At 37.3% G+C, this 16,828-nt stretch overlaps 1 protein-coding gene across 1 annotated transcript; it reads left to right on the top strand.

Annotated features, from left to right (window-relative positions):
- The first annotated feature begins 332 nt into the window (after positions 1-332).
- Positions 333-13,865, top strand: LOC127456725 (zinc finger protein 395-like). The gene is made up of 10 exons (XM_051725254.1): positions 333-421; positions 2,240-2,369; positions 2,480-2,628; positions 2,925-3,031; positions 6,233-6,432; positions 6,545-6,645; positions 7,558-7,780; positions 9,507-9,596; positions 9,730-9,848; positions 12,498-13,865. The coding sequence occupies exons 2-10, from the start codon at positions 2,301-2,303 to the stop codon at positions 12,607-12,609; spliced, it is 1,170 nt and encodes a 389-aa protein (XP_051581214.1). The 5' UTR covers positions 333-421; positions 2,240-2,300; the 3' UTR covers positions 12,610-13,865.
- Positions 13,866-16,828: the final 2,963 nt, after the last annotated feature.

Genomic DNA, 16,828 nt, shown 5'->3' with positions numbered 1-16,828 from the left:
TTTACATAATCTATGTTTAAAAATCAATGTTTTAAACTAGTGTCAATCCGTTTTAAGAGTGTGAAGGAATTATAATGCAGGTCGCATTTAGGCAACGTACACTACCACAGTTGAATAACAGTACATTACAATCACACAGATAAAAGAATAGCGTAATAATACTACAGACATGACTAGATATGACTATCTATAACCAATAACACACATTATTATTTGTGTAGCACCCCAGTAAACATATAAACAGGATGCCGAGATGTTGCAGTAAGCAGCTGTCGTCCAACAACATGAGGGCACGTAAGCTGCGCGCGCACGACGTACAACCCCCCCCCCACCCCCTTACTAACTGACTGACGGCAGACAGAGAACAGCACTGACGGCTGAGCAGCAGGCAGCGGCATCTTTCCCTGCGAAAACTTCCAAGGTAAAAATCCTTAAAACCACCGGTTTTCCCGTGACGGCTTGGCTAACACTGAGGATTTCTTATGGCATGTTTAGAGACATTTTATTTATGGTAATGGAGCCTGTGTTTTTCGTGCAGCTCTGATTTTAATCCTGCCGCTATTCTGTTTCGAGAAAAAAATCCGTTTCTCTGTATGAAGTTAGTTTGGCGGTCTAATGCACGTATTTATGTTGTTGTTGTTTAATGTCTGCTTATTCGAGATTATTGTTTGCACAAATGTGTTTTATGTCATTGCAACTGTCTTATTATTTTGCCAGTTGGTTTGTGTACATTAACGGGCTTGAGCTGAAACTCGTGTACGAACACGTTGTTTGGCGGGGGTGTGCCTTTCGGGAAACCGATTTGGCCAATCAGAACACACTTCCCGACCAAAATGGGAAGGTTGGTTTTTGCTCGATGTAAACGCCCATTACGAGCGTCCCAGTCAAAGTGTGGAACTGGATTATACAAATGGCACGTTAATTCAGCTGTTCCGAATAAACTAGCTAGATTTGCATTTCCTAAGGAAGTATATCAGCGCTTGCAATGCAGAAAAAGGATTGTGTTTTATTTAAGCTTAGGCTTTGGTTCTGTGGAAATGAATGCTGCATCAGGTCTTTTTTGGGCTTTTTTTTGTAATTATTTTTTTTTCTGCACAGAACAGTATATAAAAGAAAAGAGAGAGAGAGAATCAGCAAAAAATAATTAAATTAAACCATAAAAAATGTAAATGACAAGGTGCATCTCCATAGCTTTTACAACAATTAATATGACAAATACAATTTTTTTTAAATTATTTTTAATTATTTTTTTCATTCTTATCAGGACTATTGCATATTGTTTTAATTAATTCTTAAATACTATAAACAGTGGGGGATATTTGAAAAATCTGCATTTATGGATGAAGTGTTTTGCCAGTAATGAAAACATTATTTATCCAAAAAGGTAATGGACAATCCTCTATATGTGTACTTTTCCTGCTTTAATCATATAAATACAATTTAATATGCAAAAAGACGACCTTTTCTGGAATTTAGTGCATAAATATTTTTATTGCATCATCGCTGAAGCTTAGAATGTTATTGGGAGATTTTCAAATTGTTAAAAGTTTACAACCAAAATAAAAAATTGCACAGATACCACACCTTAGGCTTAAATTATTTACAAAACAAAATTTGAAACAAAGCCTATTCTACTGTTTTACTGGTCGAGTCTTGCTTTTTTAGCCCAAGAACGAATTCAGTCTGAACAGCCCCTGATTGATGCAATACAGTCTCAATACACTGTATGTAATAATAAATAGTAATATCAATACAGTTCTTGCATTGCAATTACTGTAATTGCACGTATGGAAATAACAGCATGTATAAACGGGTATGTATAACAGACATATGTCTGATACATACAGTAGGTTGTATAATTTACATTGATAAACAAGGAAAAATCTGTCTGAATTCCGATACAGGGTTTTGATCTCTCCATGATTTCACTCCCAAATCCAGAATTACAGTATCTGAGAGGCTGATAGTCAGGGGGTGTGTTGCCCGAAAAAAAAAAAAAGGCAGTATCCTAGTGTGCTGTTTGTCCAAATGCAGAAATCTGTCGCCTGTTTCATTGTTAACATTTTCCTGCCTATATCTGAGGTAAAAGTGGTGAACGGGTGCATGTTTTTAATATAAGTTGTTGTTTACATTTATTTAGCATGTTTGAGATTCTGTTTTATTTCTTAGCTGTTTTGACGTTCAGATTAAATAGTGCCCAGTATGCATAGCGTCTAAACATGTAATACCCTGCTTTCAGCTTTTTGTGAGGAGAGCCAAAGCCAACTGTTTAGCCTGTCTCAGTACTGAGAGGGCACAGCATGGCAGCGGTGGGATCCAGGGCAGGACTGGACGAGGTACAGAGGAGCACAGAGGGGCAGGACAGATTGGTATGTATCACAATAGAACAGATTACTTGAGTTAAAAATAAAACAACTGATGTATAGCCCATTTTGTGATACATTTAAAAAGAAATGCATCACAAATGCACTCTTCACAGATCTGCATGCAGTGCTGTTGTCAAGGAGAAGGAGCGAATGTACAGAAGATGAATACAGGCCCTGAGAGAGAGTGGTCTGCTGATGCCAACACACAACAAACAAAGCTTCTTTCCTTCCCACGGTCTTCCGGTGTGGACTTACCTTACAGGTAATCTACAGATCCAGATCATCCCTTTAGATGGTTGTATTGCACAGGCTGTGACCACATCAGGAATGTTTACATATAATAATTTTTAGATTAGTTCTATTTATGCAGAATTAAGATAACTGGCCCTCTGTAGGAAAATGTATGTGATTTTAATAGATTAGTTAACCGTATGATCATTTTCAGCTGTTATTGTGAAATATGTCATTGTATGCCTTATGTGCATGATTCGTGAATCTATAATCCAACTGTTGTTCAATATAGTGATTATAAAACCATTCCGCCATGCCATATTTCAGGAGTCCTGAGTCGGTGGAGATGGATGAGATCATGGCTGCAATGGTGCTTACCAGTCTGTCCTGCAGTCCAGTGGTCCAAAGCCACCCACAGAGGGACCTCCTCCCAGGTGAGTTGAGCTTCTTTTGGAAACTAGATCTAAACAAATAGACACTGAAAACTTTGCAGCGTTTGCTTGAAAAACCAACGCAGCCCATTTATTTCCAAATGTATCTCATCAGATAAAGGTTTTAAACTGTAAAATGTAACTTATTTATTTACTTATTTTTTGCTTATTAAAGGAATTTTCCAGGTTCAATACAAGTTAAGCTCAATCAGCAGTATTTGTGACATAATGCTGATTACCACAGAAAATTATTTTAACTTGTCCCGGGTTTTTTTTTTTTTTTTTATAAAGCAAAAAATTGCGGTTACAGAAGGCCACTTTTAATGGAAATAAAGGGGGCCAATGAATTAATGTTAAAATACACTTTTCATGGTATAGCCACAAGACAAAAACATTTTACATGTTAACATGATTTTTGTGTGACAAAATCAGGGAATTACCAGCATTACTGCGTTTATCAGATTATAGGGTTTACTGGCGCTACATCTTCATCACAATGAAGGTGTAATATTGGATATAACTTTACACAGATAAGGTTGGTAAGCGATTTAACACTAAAATAATGTTATCACGTGGCCATGCTTTTTATACAATGTGTATTTTCATGTTTATGGGCTGACCTCATTCGCTTCCATTGCCTTACTGTAACCACAATTATTGCTCTTTTTTTTTTTTTTTTTTTTTGTTATATCGAGGGACAAGATGAAACAATTTTTGTCATAATGAACATGATGCCAAAAAGGCTGTCGATTGATCTTAATTTGTATTGAACCCTGAACTTTCAGTTAAGGCCCCTTGTTGGAATGTCTTATATATATATATATATATACACACACACACACACACCCACACACACACACACACACCCACACTTGTGGCCAAAAGTTTGGAATAATGTACAGATTTTGCCCTTATGGAAAGAAAATGGTACTTTTATTCACCAAAGTGGCATTCAACTGATCACAATGTATAGTCAGGACATTAATAATGTGAAAAATTACTATTACAGTATGAAAATTTTTTTTCAGAACTTCTTAAACTACTTCAAAGAGTTCTCATAAAAAAATCCTCCACGTGCAGCAATGAGAGCTTTGCAGATCCTTGGCATTCTAGCTGTCAGTTTGTCCATATACTCAGGTGACATTTCACCCCACGCTTCCTGTAGCACTTGTCATAGATGTGGCTGTCTTGTCGGGCACTTCTCCCGCACCTTACAGTCTAGCTGATCCCACAAAAGCTCAATAGGGTTAAGGTCCATAACACTCTTTTCCAATTATCTGTTGTCCAATGTCTGTGATTCTTTGCCCACTCTAACCTTTTCTTTTCTTTTTCTGTTTCAAAAGTGGCTTTTTCTTAGCAATTCTTCCCATAAGGTCTGCACCTCTGAGTCTAATCTTTACTGTTGTACATGAAACTGGTGTTGAGCGGGTAGAATTCAATGAAGCTGTCAGCTGAGGACATGTGAGGTGTCTATTTCTCAAACTAGAGACTCTGATGTACTTATCCTCTTGTTTAGTTGTACATCTGGCCTTCCACATCTCTTTCTGTCCTTGTTAGAGACAGTTGTCCTTTGTCTTTGAAGACTGTAGTGTACACCTTTGTATGAAATCTTCAGTTTTTTTTGGCAATTTCAAGCATCGTATAGCCTTCATTCCTCAAAACAATGATTGACTGATGAGTTTCTAGAGAAAGCTGTTTCTTTTTTTGCCATTTTTGACCTAAAATTTACTTTAAGACATGCCAGTCTGTTGCATACTGTGGCAACTCAAAAAAAAATAAAAGAAAAAGAAAAAAAAGACAATGTTAAGCTTCATTTAACAAACCAAATAGCTTTCAACTGTGTTTGATATAATGGCAAGTGATTTTCTAGTACCAAATTAGCAATTTAGCATGATTACTCAAGGATAAGGTGTTGGGAGTGATGGCTGCTGGAAATGGGGTCTGTCTAGATTTGATCAAAGATGACTTTTTTCAAATAGTGATGGTGCTGTTTTTTTACATCAGTAATGTCCTGACTATACTTTGTGATCAGTTGAATGTCACTTTGGTGAATTAAACAACCAATTTCCTTCCGAAACAGCAAAATCTGTACATTATTTCAAACTTTTGGCTGCCTGTGTGTGTGTGTGTGTGTGTGTGTGTGTGTGTGTGTGTGTGTATAATTTTTTTTGTAATATTTAATTGTATTATGTAATATACACTGATGAGCCAAAACATTATGACCACTCACAGGTGAAGTGAATAACATTGATCATCTCCTAACAAGGCCACATGTCAAGGTCTGGGTAGATTAGATGGTAAGCAAACAATAAGTTCTCATAGTCAAAATGTTGAATGCAGGAGAAATGGGCAGCAGGAAAGACTTGAGTGACTTTGACAAGGGCCAAATTGTTATGGCCAGACAATTCCTTATCTGAAACGGCAAGGCTCGTAGGGTGCTCCTGGTCAACAGTGGTGAGTACCTAACGACAGTGGTCCGAGGAGGGACAAACCACAAACCAGTTACAGGGTGTTGGGTGCCCAAGGCTCATCGATGCGTGAGGGCAACGAAGTCTATCCTGTCTGGACCGAACCAACAGAAGGTCTACTGTGGCACAAGTCACAGAAAATTTTAATGATGGTTACAGGAGGAATGTGGCACAACAGTGCATCGCACCCTGCTGCGTATGGGGCTGCGTAGCCGCAGACTAGTCAGAGTGCCCATGATGACCCATCTCCACCATCGAAAGCACCTACAATGGGCACACGATGGAGCATCTGTGCGATGCGCTAGACCAACAAGTCCGATCAACGGCGGCCTCACCTAGCAGCTTACAGGACTTGAAGGATCTGCTGCTAATGTCTTGGTGCCAGATACCACAGGACACCTTTAGGGGTCTTGTTGAGTCCATGCCTCGGCGAGTTGGGGCTGTTTTGGCAGCGCGCGAAGGACCAGCAGCATATTAGGCAGGTGGTCATAATGTTTTGGCTTATTAGTGTATTTTGCAAACAGACAATTCTGTGGTTTTCTTATGTTATGTTAGATAACAGTCTGAGGAAGGCTTAATTTCGAAATGTTTGTGAAGTGGAATGTAATAAAAAGTATAAAGCTGATCATTGTCCCCTTTTTCAACTTATTGACCAAAACGAATCTAGACACCACTGTAAGACGAGAGAGAGCTCTGTGTTATTCTCACTTTCTGGGACTTTTGTCTGTGACTCTAGGGGACATGGAGTGTGGTGGAGGTGAGCTGTCCGACAGTGGCAGCAGCGGTTACTGGAGCTGGGACCATGGCAGTGTAAGTCCAACCCCCTCTCCATCTGTCACTGAGATGGACAGAAGCCTGGGCCAACCGACAGATGAGGGATTGCACATGGAACAGGACCAAGCTGCATGTGATGAGCCGGAGGTCACAAGATGCAAAGTAAGAATGACAGGACTGTCAGGTTGTTGAACCTGAGGGTGAATAGGAAGTGTTTTGTGGTGACATTTTAAAAATATGTCTGAGTCACACTTTCTTTTGCTCTGTCCCTCAGAGCTTGAGCAGGGGAGCATACAGGTGTCTGTGGCCTGGCTGTGGGAAAGTGCTGACATCACGAGTTGGAATGAAATGGCACATTCGCATTCTTCACCTGGGGTGAGTATGTCTGCACATACCCACCTAATACATTAGAACAATTGAGAATGGAAAGGAATGATATGACAAGTTATTTCAATTAGTCAAACTCCCACTTAGACATAGAAGAACGTTTAATGTTACTTGAATTGGTGCTATTTTAGTGCATTGTCTTTATATTGTGGAAGGCTTTGTTTGTAAAATGTTAATAAAGCATTATGTTGTAACATTTTGTTTTATTTTGGAATAAACTCTGGAAATGAGTGCATTTTGACAGGAAAATATATATATATATATATATATATATATATATATATATATATATATATATATATATATATATATATAGTGTCAAATTTCAGCACTTTCAAAATCTGCGATTAATTGTGATTAACTACAGAAAATTGTGCGATTTAATCGCAATTAAAACATTTAATCGACTGACAGCACTAATTATTATAATTATTTGACACATTTTGGAATAATAGAACAGTCATCAACACTTTTAAAATGGCAAAAATTATGTAGTGACCAAAATATTAAACAAATCAAAACTATTAACTTCTTCAAAGTAGCCACTCTTTCTAGATTACAGTTCTGCACACTCTGTGCCTTCTCTCTTAACCGACTTCATTAGATATCCACTTAGGATGTTTTTTAAACCGTAATAATGGTGTGTTCCCATGCACGCAGACCACTTGTTTGCCAAATTTCCTTCACTATGTGATCGAACCCATAAAAAAAATGCTAATTAGAATTTAAGTTTTGTAAATAAATGTATGTGTAGGCACAGTGATTGTGTACTTTATGTGCTTTACACTACGTTGAAGAAAAAAAAAATGTAAAACTACTTTACATTATTTACTGGGGCTGCAAATAAGCAACAGATAATGTTTCATATTCTTCTCTTCTTTTTTGTTTTCTCTCAAACAGTAGGGGCTCAGAGCAGTCTCATAGAGAGGAAGACTTCTACTACACAGAAGTTTCCTCAGAAGATGAGGACACTTCTTCTCCTTCTCCTGCTCCCTCCTTCTCTAGCGGGGCCTGGACGTCCTGTGGGTCCACACTAAGCCAATCCACCTCAGTCCAGTCAAGCACTCTCAGCCAGTCGGCTCCAAGCAGTGTGTGGCAGATTCACACTGAACATCTCTATCAGGTAAGGTCTCACTTTTTCAGCGTGGCAGTTTTGCTGTTAGAAGTTAAACAGATTTATTCATGTTGTTTTGTAAATTAATAATTGTTGTTCTTAGAAAATGGCAGTGACATCTAGGGCTTTCACGATTATGAAATTTGGCTGACGATTAATTGTCAAACGAATAATTGTGAATATGACGATTAATTGTCTCAGTAAGTGCTTTCACGATTAATTGTCATATAAATTGTCATATTTCTTAAGGTGTGCTTTTTTCTGCATGTGTGCTTCATACACCTTAAGTCATTTTTATACATTTAACTTCAAATATATAAATCAAATTATAAAATAGGCATATGTGATTTCCTTTTAAGGCTTTAAAAACGTATGAATGACATGAAAAATAACCAAAATATTTCAAATACTTAAAATATGTCTCTTTTTTGGTCATCTTTAGTTTTGGTCAATTTTACATTTACACTTTTTTGAATTATATGTTTTATATATATTTTATTCTATTTATATAATTTTATATTATGCAGTAGTAACATTTTTCTGTCCTAATTTCTTCACTTTCACATGTTATTTTAATGCTCTGATTAAACCCACGAGCCCATTTTGTTTCAACACTCCACAGAAGCTTGCGTTTCATCCTCTGTGTCACTGCATGTATGAACCTGGAACATTTGCCATTACACGATCGTTTAAAGAGAAACCAGAGTGCTTTGCATTCACTGTCTCAGTTTATACTTGTTACTTTATATTTTCGTGGGAGTTGGCGCAAGCCTCTGCTGATAGCACACACATCAGAGTGCTTGAGAAGCGCGTCACACGCTCTTCCAGACAGAAGCTGGTTGACGTCCACGATGCGGCTTAGTGACGCTCTGACTCAGAGTTCAACTGAATGACACACAAACACGTCGTACATGGCACTTATACAGTATATTCGCATAAAATTCCCTTATTTGGTCATTATAATGTGATTGGAATTAGAATGCCCAATAACCGCAGTTGCCACAAATAACCGCAATCAGACGGTTATTTTATAATTGCGACAGGAATTTCTGGTTTCACTTATGTGTGAAATCTATGTGATACCTAACTGTGTTTTTTCACTTATGTCGTAAATAGGGGTGAGCGATATGACCAAAATCCTATATCAAGATATGAGTCATTTTATATCACAACAACGATATATATATATATTACACTATAGTTACCTTTTTCTGAAAAATCAACAAAATTGTATTATATATTAAGCCATGTCACAATGTGTAATTTTGAGTAATCCAGTCAGTGAATTAATTACTTTATAAATGAAAACTTCTTCATCTTATATACTTTTCTCTTTTTTTTTTGAACTTGACAAACATAGTCAAAGTAAAAAAAGAAAAAAAAAAGGCACATTTCAGTCTGATGATATGCACCAATTTTCTAGTTTTTATTATTATTATATTATTATTGTTGTTGTTGTTGTTGTTGTTGTTGTTAATGAGCAGTCCCTCTGCCTTCCTCCATTTATCCAACAGAGTGTGTAATGCGTACGTTATGTGCTGTACACATTTCTCGTGTGGCAATTTTGCATTACCGCAATAGACACGATAATCCAAAATGTGTACCGGTTGGCAAATTTCTACCGGTTTATCATGTCTTGTTGTATATCGCCCACCCTTAGTCATAAATGTCATAATACATTGTGTTTTTAGTAAAACTGTTCCTGTGGTTTTTTTTTTTGTTTGTTTTCCTGTAGGCCTGCACGCCCATTCAGGTCACAGTCTCTCCAGGCTCACCCACCTTTTGTAGCTGGACCATGCCTGGTGATGTCCAGCAGAAACCTCAGGTTGGTCTGTCTCACCAAAAGCCATTTGTTTATAGTGCATGACAGCATCTATTTTTTTATTTGTTGTTGTTTTTTTTTTAACAACTGGAATGTCTTTGACCATAAGGTTATAATGTTGACCTTTTCATCATAGATTCCATCATCTCGCAGCCGGTCAGTGAGTGTTGGAGAGCAGTGGCTACAGCGTAACAGCGCCCCCACCAGATCACAGACCATGAGTGCATCTCCCTCCAGAGGGCACTGTTCATTCAGGTATTAGACTGTTAGTGCAGTGTTTCCCAACCACTGTGCGGCGTGATTGTCAGGTGTGCCGTGGAAAATTATCAGATACCACAAAATAAATAAATGCATGAAAATGTTTTTTTATAATTTCAGGGATCCAAACTCCTCACCTTTCAGAGAAATTCACCATTTTGAAACCATAATCAGTCACTTTTGTGATTGTGAAGAGCAATGATTAATGTGCAAAAGTAACTGATATTTATACACGTTAAGGGTCTTTCACATGACTCGTGTCAGCGCTGCAGAATACATTGAAGCCTATGAAGTGACGTCACTTCACACCAAAGTGTTTTTCACACGCATTTTTGCTTCACCAACAATGTCTTTGAGAGTACTAAGCAACAATAAATATTTAAAAACTGTCCAAATTTGTGAAGAGACATTGAATGTCTCATTATTTCTTTTAATTAAATATTACCTTATCGTTTATGAATATCAGAGACCCCAGTTATTGAACTAATTTAAATTCAACAAGAAAACGCTTAGACCTAAACATAAACGAGTCCTTTTATTACTTTCTGCTATCAAAGCAACTGCAAGCTTTTTTTCTCTTCCAAATACATGTTTCCAATGTTTATTGTGCACACCTCCCTCTTTTTTATGTGGCAAACTCGTAAAATCGCCCCTCTGTGACGCTTTCTGCAACTCTTGTCATGTGGAGGGCAATGCGGCGCTTGACGCTGGCGTTGAACGGAGCGTTGATGCCTCGACTCAACTCATGTGAAATGCACTTTACAATGACGAAAGAACATTTTTGAAACTCAAATTATTATTATTTGTCTATTATTGAGGTCTTTTCTGATAAAAGCCATGCACAGCAGTTTAAATAGGCTACTGTATGAAAATGATACTGTAGATCTGCTTTGTGTTTATAATTCTTATACTGAAGTCAGTAGATTTGTAGCCATGCAAGTTTTAATAAAGGAGAAGGACGTTATTGAAACTCACTATTACTATACTATTATTGTTGTCTTTTTGAATGAAAAATAATGCTCAGATTGAAGGAAGATTATAGATCTGCTTAAACCCTATAAAGTCTCTTGGTAGATTTTGGTCATGAACGACTCAAAATGATTCACTGACTCACTCATAGCACATAAGACGCTCATTTGTCACCACCCAGTGACATTTCCAGAAGGGGTCACTGAACTAATCAGTTAATAAAATTGAACAAATTTGTGGAACAGAAGCAAGCCTCACAAAAATACTCTTTATTTTGTAGCTAATTCTGCACAAGTTTAAACTTGAATAAACTTGAATCACTAAAATAGCATGGAATTGGTGCTTTTATCTTATTCTTTAAAAACAATATCCCCAGAAAACATTTTCATGGACCAGTGGTTGTCTTACCTTTTTCGCCCCTCATGAGTTTTCATCCCTGTAATTTGTTGTGGCATTGCAAGAACAAGTCTACAAATTAGAAAAGAAGCAAATGTGTTGTTTTTTAATTACCCATTTAGCACTCTTGCCACCTGTGACCTCACACAGCGTAGCCTACCTGTGTAACTTGTTTTTTTTTTTTTTTTTTTTTTTTTTTTTTTTTGCATTGCCGAATTTCAAACATTACAAGTAAACACGCTACAAAGACGGACAGAAAACATGGACAAGTACTTGAAAAGGAAAAATATTGACGATGGTTAGCTTATGTAGGATAGTGGTGTGTCGTAGAATTTGTCGTAAAAAGTGTGCCATGGCAGAAAAAGGTTGGGAAACACTGTGTTAGTGAACTGCGAAGCTGAATGCTACGGAAACCCTGAACTGCTCTGTGATGAAAAAAAATTTCACTAGGTGAAAAACATTTAGTGCCTGCCTGAGCTTATGTTCAACAAAAAAAACTTTTTGCTCTCAAAAGATTTTTTTTTTGTTTGTTTGTTTGTTTTTTACATTTCCTCTGGTTTTTCTAAAAAAAAAATTTTCTCCCCAAGATGCAAAACACGAGAATTTTATTTTGCTTGCTAACAATTAGCATGTGGTACCAACCTCGGCCACCAGGTGCCACTATCAGTAAGCATGAAATCTTATGCTTACAAGGTGACAGATGACAGCTGTGGTACTTGATCTGTGTATTTATAGTTGTTTATAGTTTAGACAGAAAAAAAAGTGGAAAAAAATATTTTTTTAAATTCTGGAGAAAATATTTTTTTTTTGAGAGAGAATTTTTTGTAATTTTTTTTTTATTTTTTTTTTTGAGACCATTTTTTAGATAATTTTGTTTAGATAATGTTTAGAGAGAAAAACATTTTTTGATAGGAAGAAAAAAATATTTGTAGGGCATAAGCTTATTATAAAATAAAATAAAAAATTTCACCTAGTGATTTTTTTTTTTTTTTTTTTTTTTCCACAGTGTGGTTCAGGGCTTCCGTAGAATGCTGTTCTTTGTAGTTAACAAAAAAGCATTCAGTCAAACTACACATGCACTGTAAAAATGTTGCTGCATAACCTAAAATGTGGTATCAAGTTCAGGTAAATTAACTGATTTTAAGTCACAAATATTATTTTATACGACAGATCAACTACATTAGGTTACGCCAACGAAAGTTAATTTAAATAGATAGGGTTGTAGATCTACATATACAGCTGTATATTTTCACTTTTCCTGTGTACTTTTTGTGTTCTTAGGAAGGGCCGAGGTGAGGCCAAAAAGTGCCGAAAAGTGTATGGCGTGGAACGCAGGGACCAGTGGTGCACTGCCTGTCGCTGGAAGAAAGCCTGCCAGCGATTTCCAGACTAAAAAAAAAACAAAGACTAAAGGAGACAAGGAAGAATCTTAATTTTCTTTCTATCCTCCCAACTATTTCTGCACTGTAAAGGACCCCTCTTTTCACTTTTCTACCAAAGTCAAGTGTTTTTGTTATGTTTTCCCACAGATTAAGTGCTGGTAATAGCTGTCAAGAATGTGTGGAGTAGTAGGATCCCAACCCCTCCAAAGTGAATTCTGCCTTTTCACAAGAATAAAGTGTAACCCTGAATCTGAAAAAGGTGTTTTTCTGCCCCAGTCCTGCATTTCATCCACACCTGAGATATTGAAGTGATTTGTTGATTTTTGTTTTGTTTTTTTGTAAACTGTGGACAAAGTATTGTTTTGATGATTTTTATGATGTTTTTTCTGTTTCTGTTTTCTTTTTTTTTTTAGCCTGGAAGCTGTAACAGTGTAATGTCATGTATTGTTTTTTTCTTTTTTTTCTACATATTTACTCAGAATTTTGTCACAACTTTAAGTTTTGCAAGGTTTGTTTAAGGTCGTTTGCCCATAGCGCTTCCTAATCAATCTAAACTGCCAGATATAAAGCTAAAGTGGTGTTGAGTGTACGATGTGACTGATGTATGCCATTTTAGTGGCTAGAGTGTGTTGATGTTGATGATGGAGATAAAAGTGCAGCTATAACCTTTTGATTGAATACCAAAGTGCTTTTGCGAAGCTAAGTTCAAGGGAGTTTGACTGAACACTGCCCTGACAACAGTTGGGGCTTGCTCCTTTTGTAATTTTCTTGTCATCCTTCCAAACAGTGTTAACATCTTACTTGTACAATACTGGATGATACCATAGGGAACATCTAAAGGATCTGAAAGTGTAACACTATATTGAAAAAAGAGAGTTATTGTTATGTATGATTAAAAAGACACAAGATAAAATATGCAAATTTCAAAAGCTTGTCATTTGTGCATGACAAATAACAAGAACAATCGTAAAATTATTTTATTGGCCTTTTGTGTGCAGTGCATGTACAAGTGGAAAGGATTCAAAGAAAAGCTCACTATTAAAAAAATGCTTGCAGTATGTGTTTGAAATGAAAATAGTTCACAAAGCCAAAATGTTTATACAGATAAAATCTTACATGTAACTGCAGAATACTGTAAAAGTACACTTAAAGTCTATCTGTGCATTCTTTGCTTGGTGGTGGTTTCAAAGTTTTAAGCATTCTCCAATAACTATTAATGTGAGGGAGAGTCTGTCAAGCACTAAGTTGAAGTCTTATATGTTCATGCAGAAAGGTGGAACGCATGCTAAATTGAAATAGCTATTCTCATTGCCAACCTTGCCTGAAAATGAGGTGGGAACCAAACAATTAAAGATGCTATTTCTCTGGCACCAAGTGGAATTGAAAAAAATATGACTGTTTGCAAACAGGTTTGCTAAAAATTGTTAAAAAATGTTTTTAAAAAAAGAATAATTTGTTTTCATAGCTTAGGACTGACTTAGAGACAAATGTTATTTCTCAGGACACTTATTTCAGTTATATTTAATTTCAGTTATATTTGTCAGCCAATAGGGACATTTTTGGCTTGCAAGATCACTACAAGGCATGCCCACTACTAGTTACGCCCCCTTCATAGATTGTATATACAGTTTATGGTTGCAACCAACAGCTGGGTGTCACATTCATACACTGTGTTTGTTGTTTAATTGGAGTCCTGTCGCAATCCTACACCTATCTCTAAACCTAACCCTAACCTCAAAGATTAAACATGTAAAATTATTAAATGTACTGCAATGTTAAAGTTCTATTGAATACTATCAAATCACCACATCAACAAGGTGTTTCCATCAGCAGAACTGCCACTCACTGGATGTTTTCTGTTTTTGGCACCATTCTGAGTAAATTCTAGAGACTGCTGTGTGTGAAACTCCCAGGAGATCAGCAGTTACAGAAATACTCAAACCAGCCCATCTGGCACCAACAGACTTCTATGTGGTTATCTAATCAGCCAATCGTGTGGCAGCAGTGCATACAAACATGCAGATACAGGTCAGGAGCTTCAGTTAATGTTCACATCAACCATCAGAATGGGGGAAAATTGTGATCTCAGTGATTTGGACCGTGGCATGATTGTTGGTGCCAGATGGGCTGGTTTGAGTATTTCTGTAACTGCTGATCTCCTGGGATTTTCACACACAACAGTCTCTAGAATTTACTCAGAATGGTACCAAAAATGAAAACATCCAGTGAGCGGCAGTTCTGTGGAGAGAAATGCCTTGTTGATGAGAGAGGTCAACAGAGAATGGCCAGACTAGTTCGAACTGACAAAGTCTACGGTAACTCCTCTGTACAATTGTGGTGAGAAGAATAGCATCTCAGAATGCAATTCTGAAATGTGGGTTGGCGCTGTTTTGGCGGCACGAGGGGGGACCTACACAATATTAGGCAGGTGGTTTTAATGTTGTGGCTGACCGGTGTATAAGTTGTTAAAGAAGGCGGAAACGCGCCATTACAGAATGGCTTTGTGATGCAAGGGGAGCGTACTGGGAGTGGGTGTGTCATGTAATGGGCGTTCTTGTCGTCTTGCGGGACGCAGACATACAGTAGATGCACTTGATTTTCGGAGTGATTTTACCTCAAAATAAATCAATTACAGCAGCATCGACTCCGAGCGTGAGCTCTGGGGGGCAGCATTGGCTTAACACACAAACAATTCCTGAAGAAACGTCACACCGTTCTCCAAATTGCATCTATTTCTTTTTGTAAACTTATTTTGGACAGAATACAGTCAGCTATTAATTGTGGTGGAAATACAGAATTTGAAAACCTCCAACAGCCTGATTGTTCTAGGACGTTTATCCATCTGTGCAAAACAACCAATCTTAGCACAATACAATGTGCAAAGGAAAAAATATAAAGTACTTTTCTCTCAGTCAGGTCAATTAGCGGGTTTAACCACCATGCAAACAACGCAATTACCCGCCCCGTTTGGAAAGCTCCGCAAAAACCGCTTGAGGGGTGACATGGTGCACTGTGAACATGCGCGAACACGCTGTTGTCAGCGCTATCAGAGCAGTTCACGTTAGATGTCCGCCGGGTTGGGTCAGTTTTTCAAGTTAGACTTTTAGTTCGGGTTTGTAATTTGTTTCAATCGAACTTGTTTCGCCCACGCGCTCTCACTCACAGATACGCGCGAAAGGATGAGTAAGGGGCCGTTCACACCGAACGTATTTTTTGCCCTCGTGACGCGTCTGCTCTGTTTTTCCATTGTTTTCTTATGTAAACACGCGCTGTACTAACGTCCGTGACCGCGTCCCGCTGTTTTTTTTCAGTGTCTCACATGACCGGCACATTTTTAGACAAGTCAAAATTAACTTCAGCTCTCAAAAACGCATGTCGAGACACCTGCGTTCTGTTTCATTCGTTGCGCTGCGTCTTGATTGTTTGTAGCGCAGGTGTCACAATGATTTAACGTTCTGAACAAGTTCAGATTGCAAAGAGGTGACTGTTAACAATGTTTAACATTATTCCAGATTATTCTGCACCAAGCAAAGTTTCAACGCTTGATAAACAGCAATGTTTTTTTCCCTTCTGCTCTAATGTGTTGAGGGGCCGCCATGCTGTATGTTTACTGTTACTAATGTTGCCTATGATGCTTACATAAAATACAGCCTTTTGCAACATGGTGACAATACACTGCAGCGTCAGTGATATAAGAATATAAGCATATAAGCGCCAGGTGAAAGTAAATAAGACAGGAATATATTACTTTTGTATACAACAAATCCTCAAAGTAATAATAATAATAATACTGCATCAAATTATAATGACAAACTGGACAACAATAAATAATTGTTGGATTATAATAATAATAAACAACTGAATTCCAACATGTTAGCGAGTGTAGTAGGTTGAGTGTTTTGTAAAAATAAATATTGTAAATATTGTTTTTTATCACTGTATTGTGGAAAACTGGAAAACATGCATTAATTATCAGTTAACATTTTGAATGTCTTGGCTACAACGGCTGATAGGATGAATTTAAAATTATAATTTAAAATCAGTTTTATTTTTTTAAGCAAAAATGTCCGAAATGAGGCCCCGAGTTGGTCGGTTGCTTGGGGCCTCAGAAATCGTGAATCCGCCTCTGGGTCAATACCCAAAACAAAACAAGAAAACCTGTCGCCCTGATACTCCACTAAAACTCACTGCTCTCATTTTTAACTGATTCACGTGCTCAATTCAAGTTTA

This window comes from Myxocyprinus asiaticus, chromosome 19, assembly GCF_019703515.2.
Source record: "Myxocyprinus asiaticus isolate MX2 ecotype Aquarium Trade chromosome 19, UBuf_Myxa_2, whole genome shotgun sequence".
Lineage (NCBI taxonomy): Eukaryota > Metazoa > Chordata > Actinopteri > Cypriniformes > Catostomidae > Myxocyprinus > Myxocyprinus asiaticus.
Note: the sequence above shows the minus strand (reverse complement) of the source record. Positions and strands in the feature narration are given on the sequence as shown.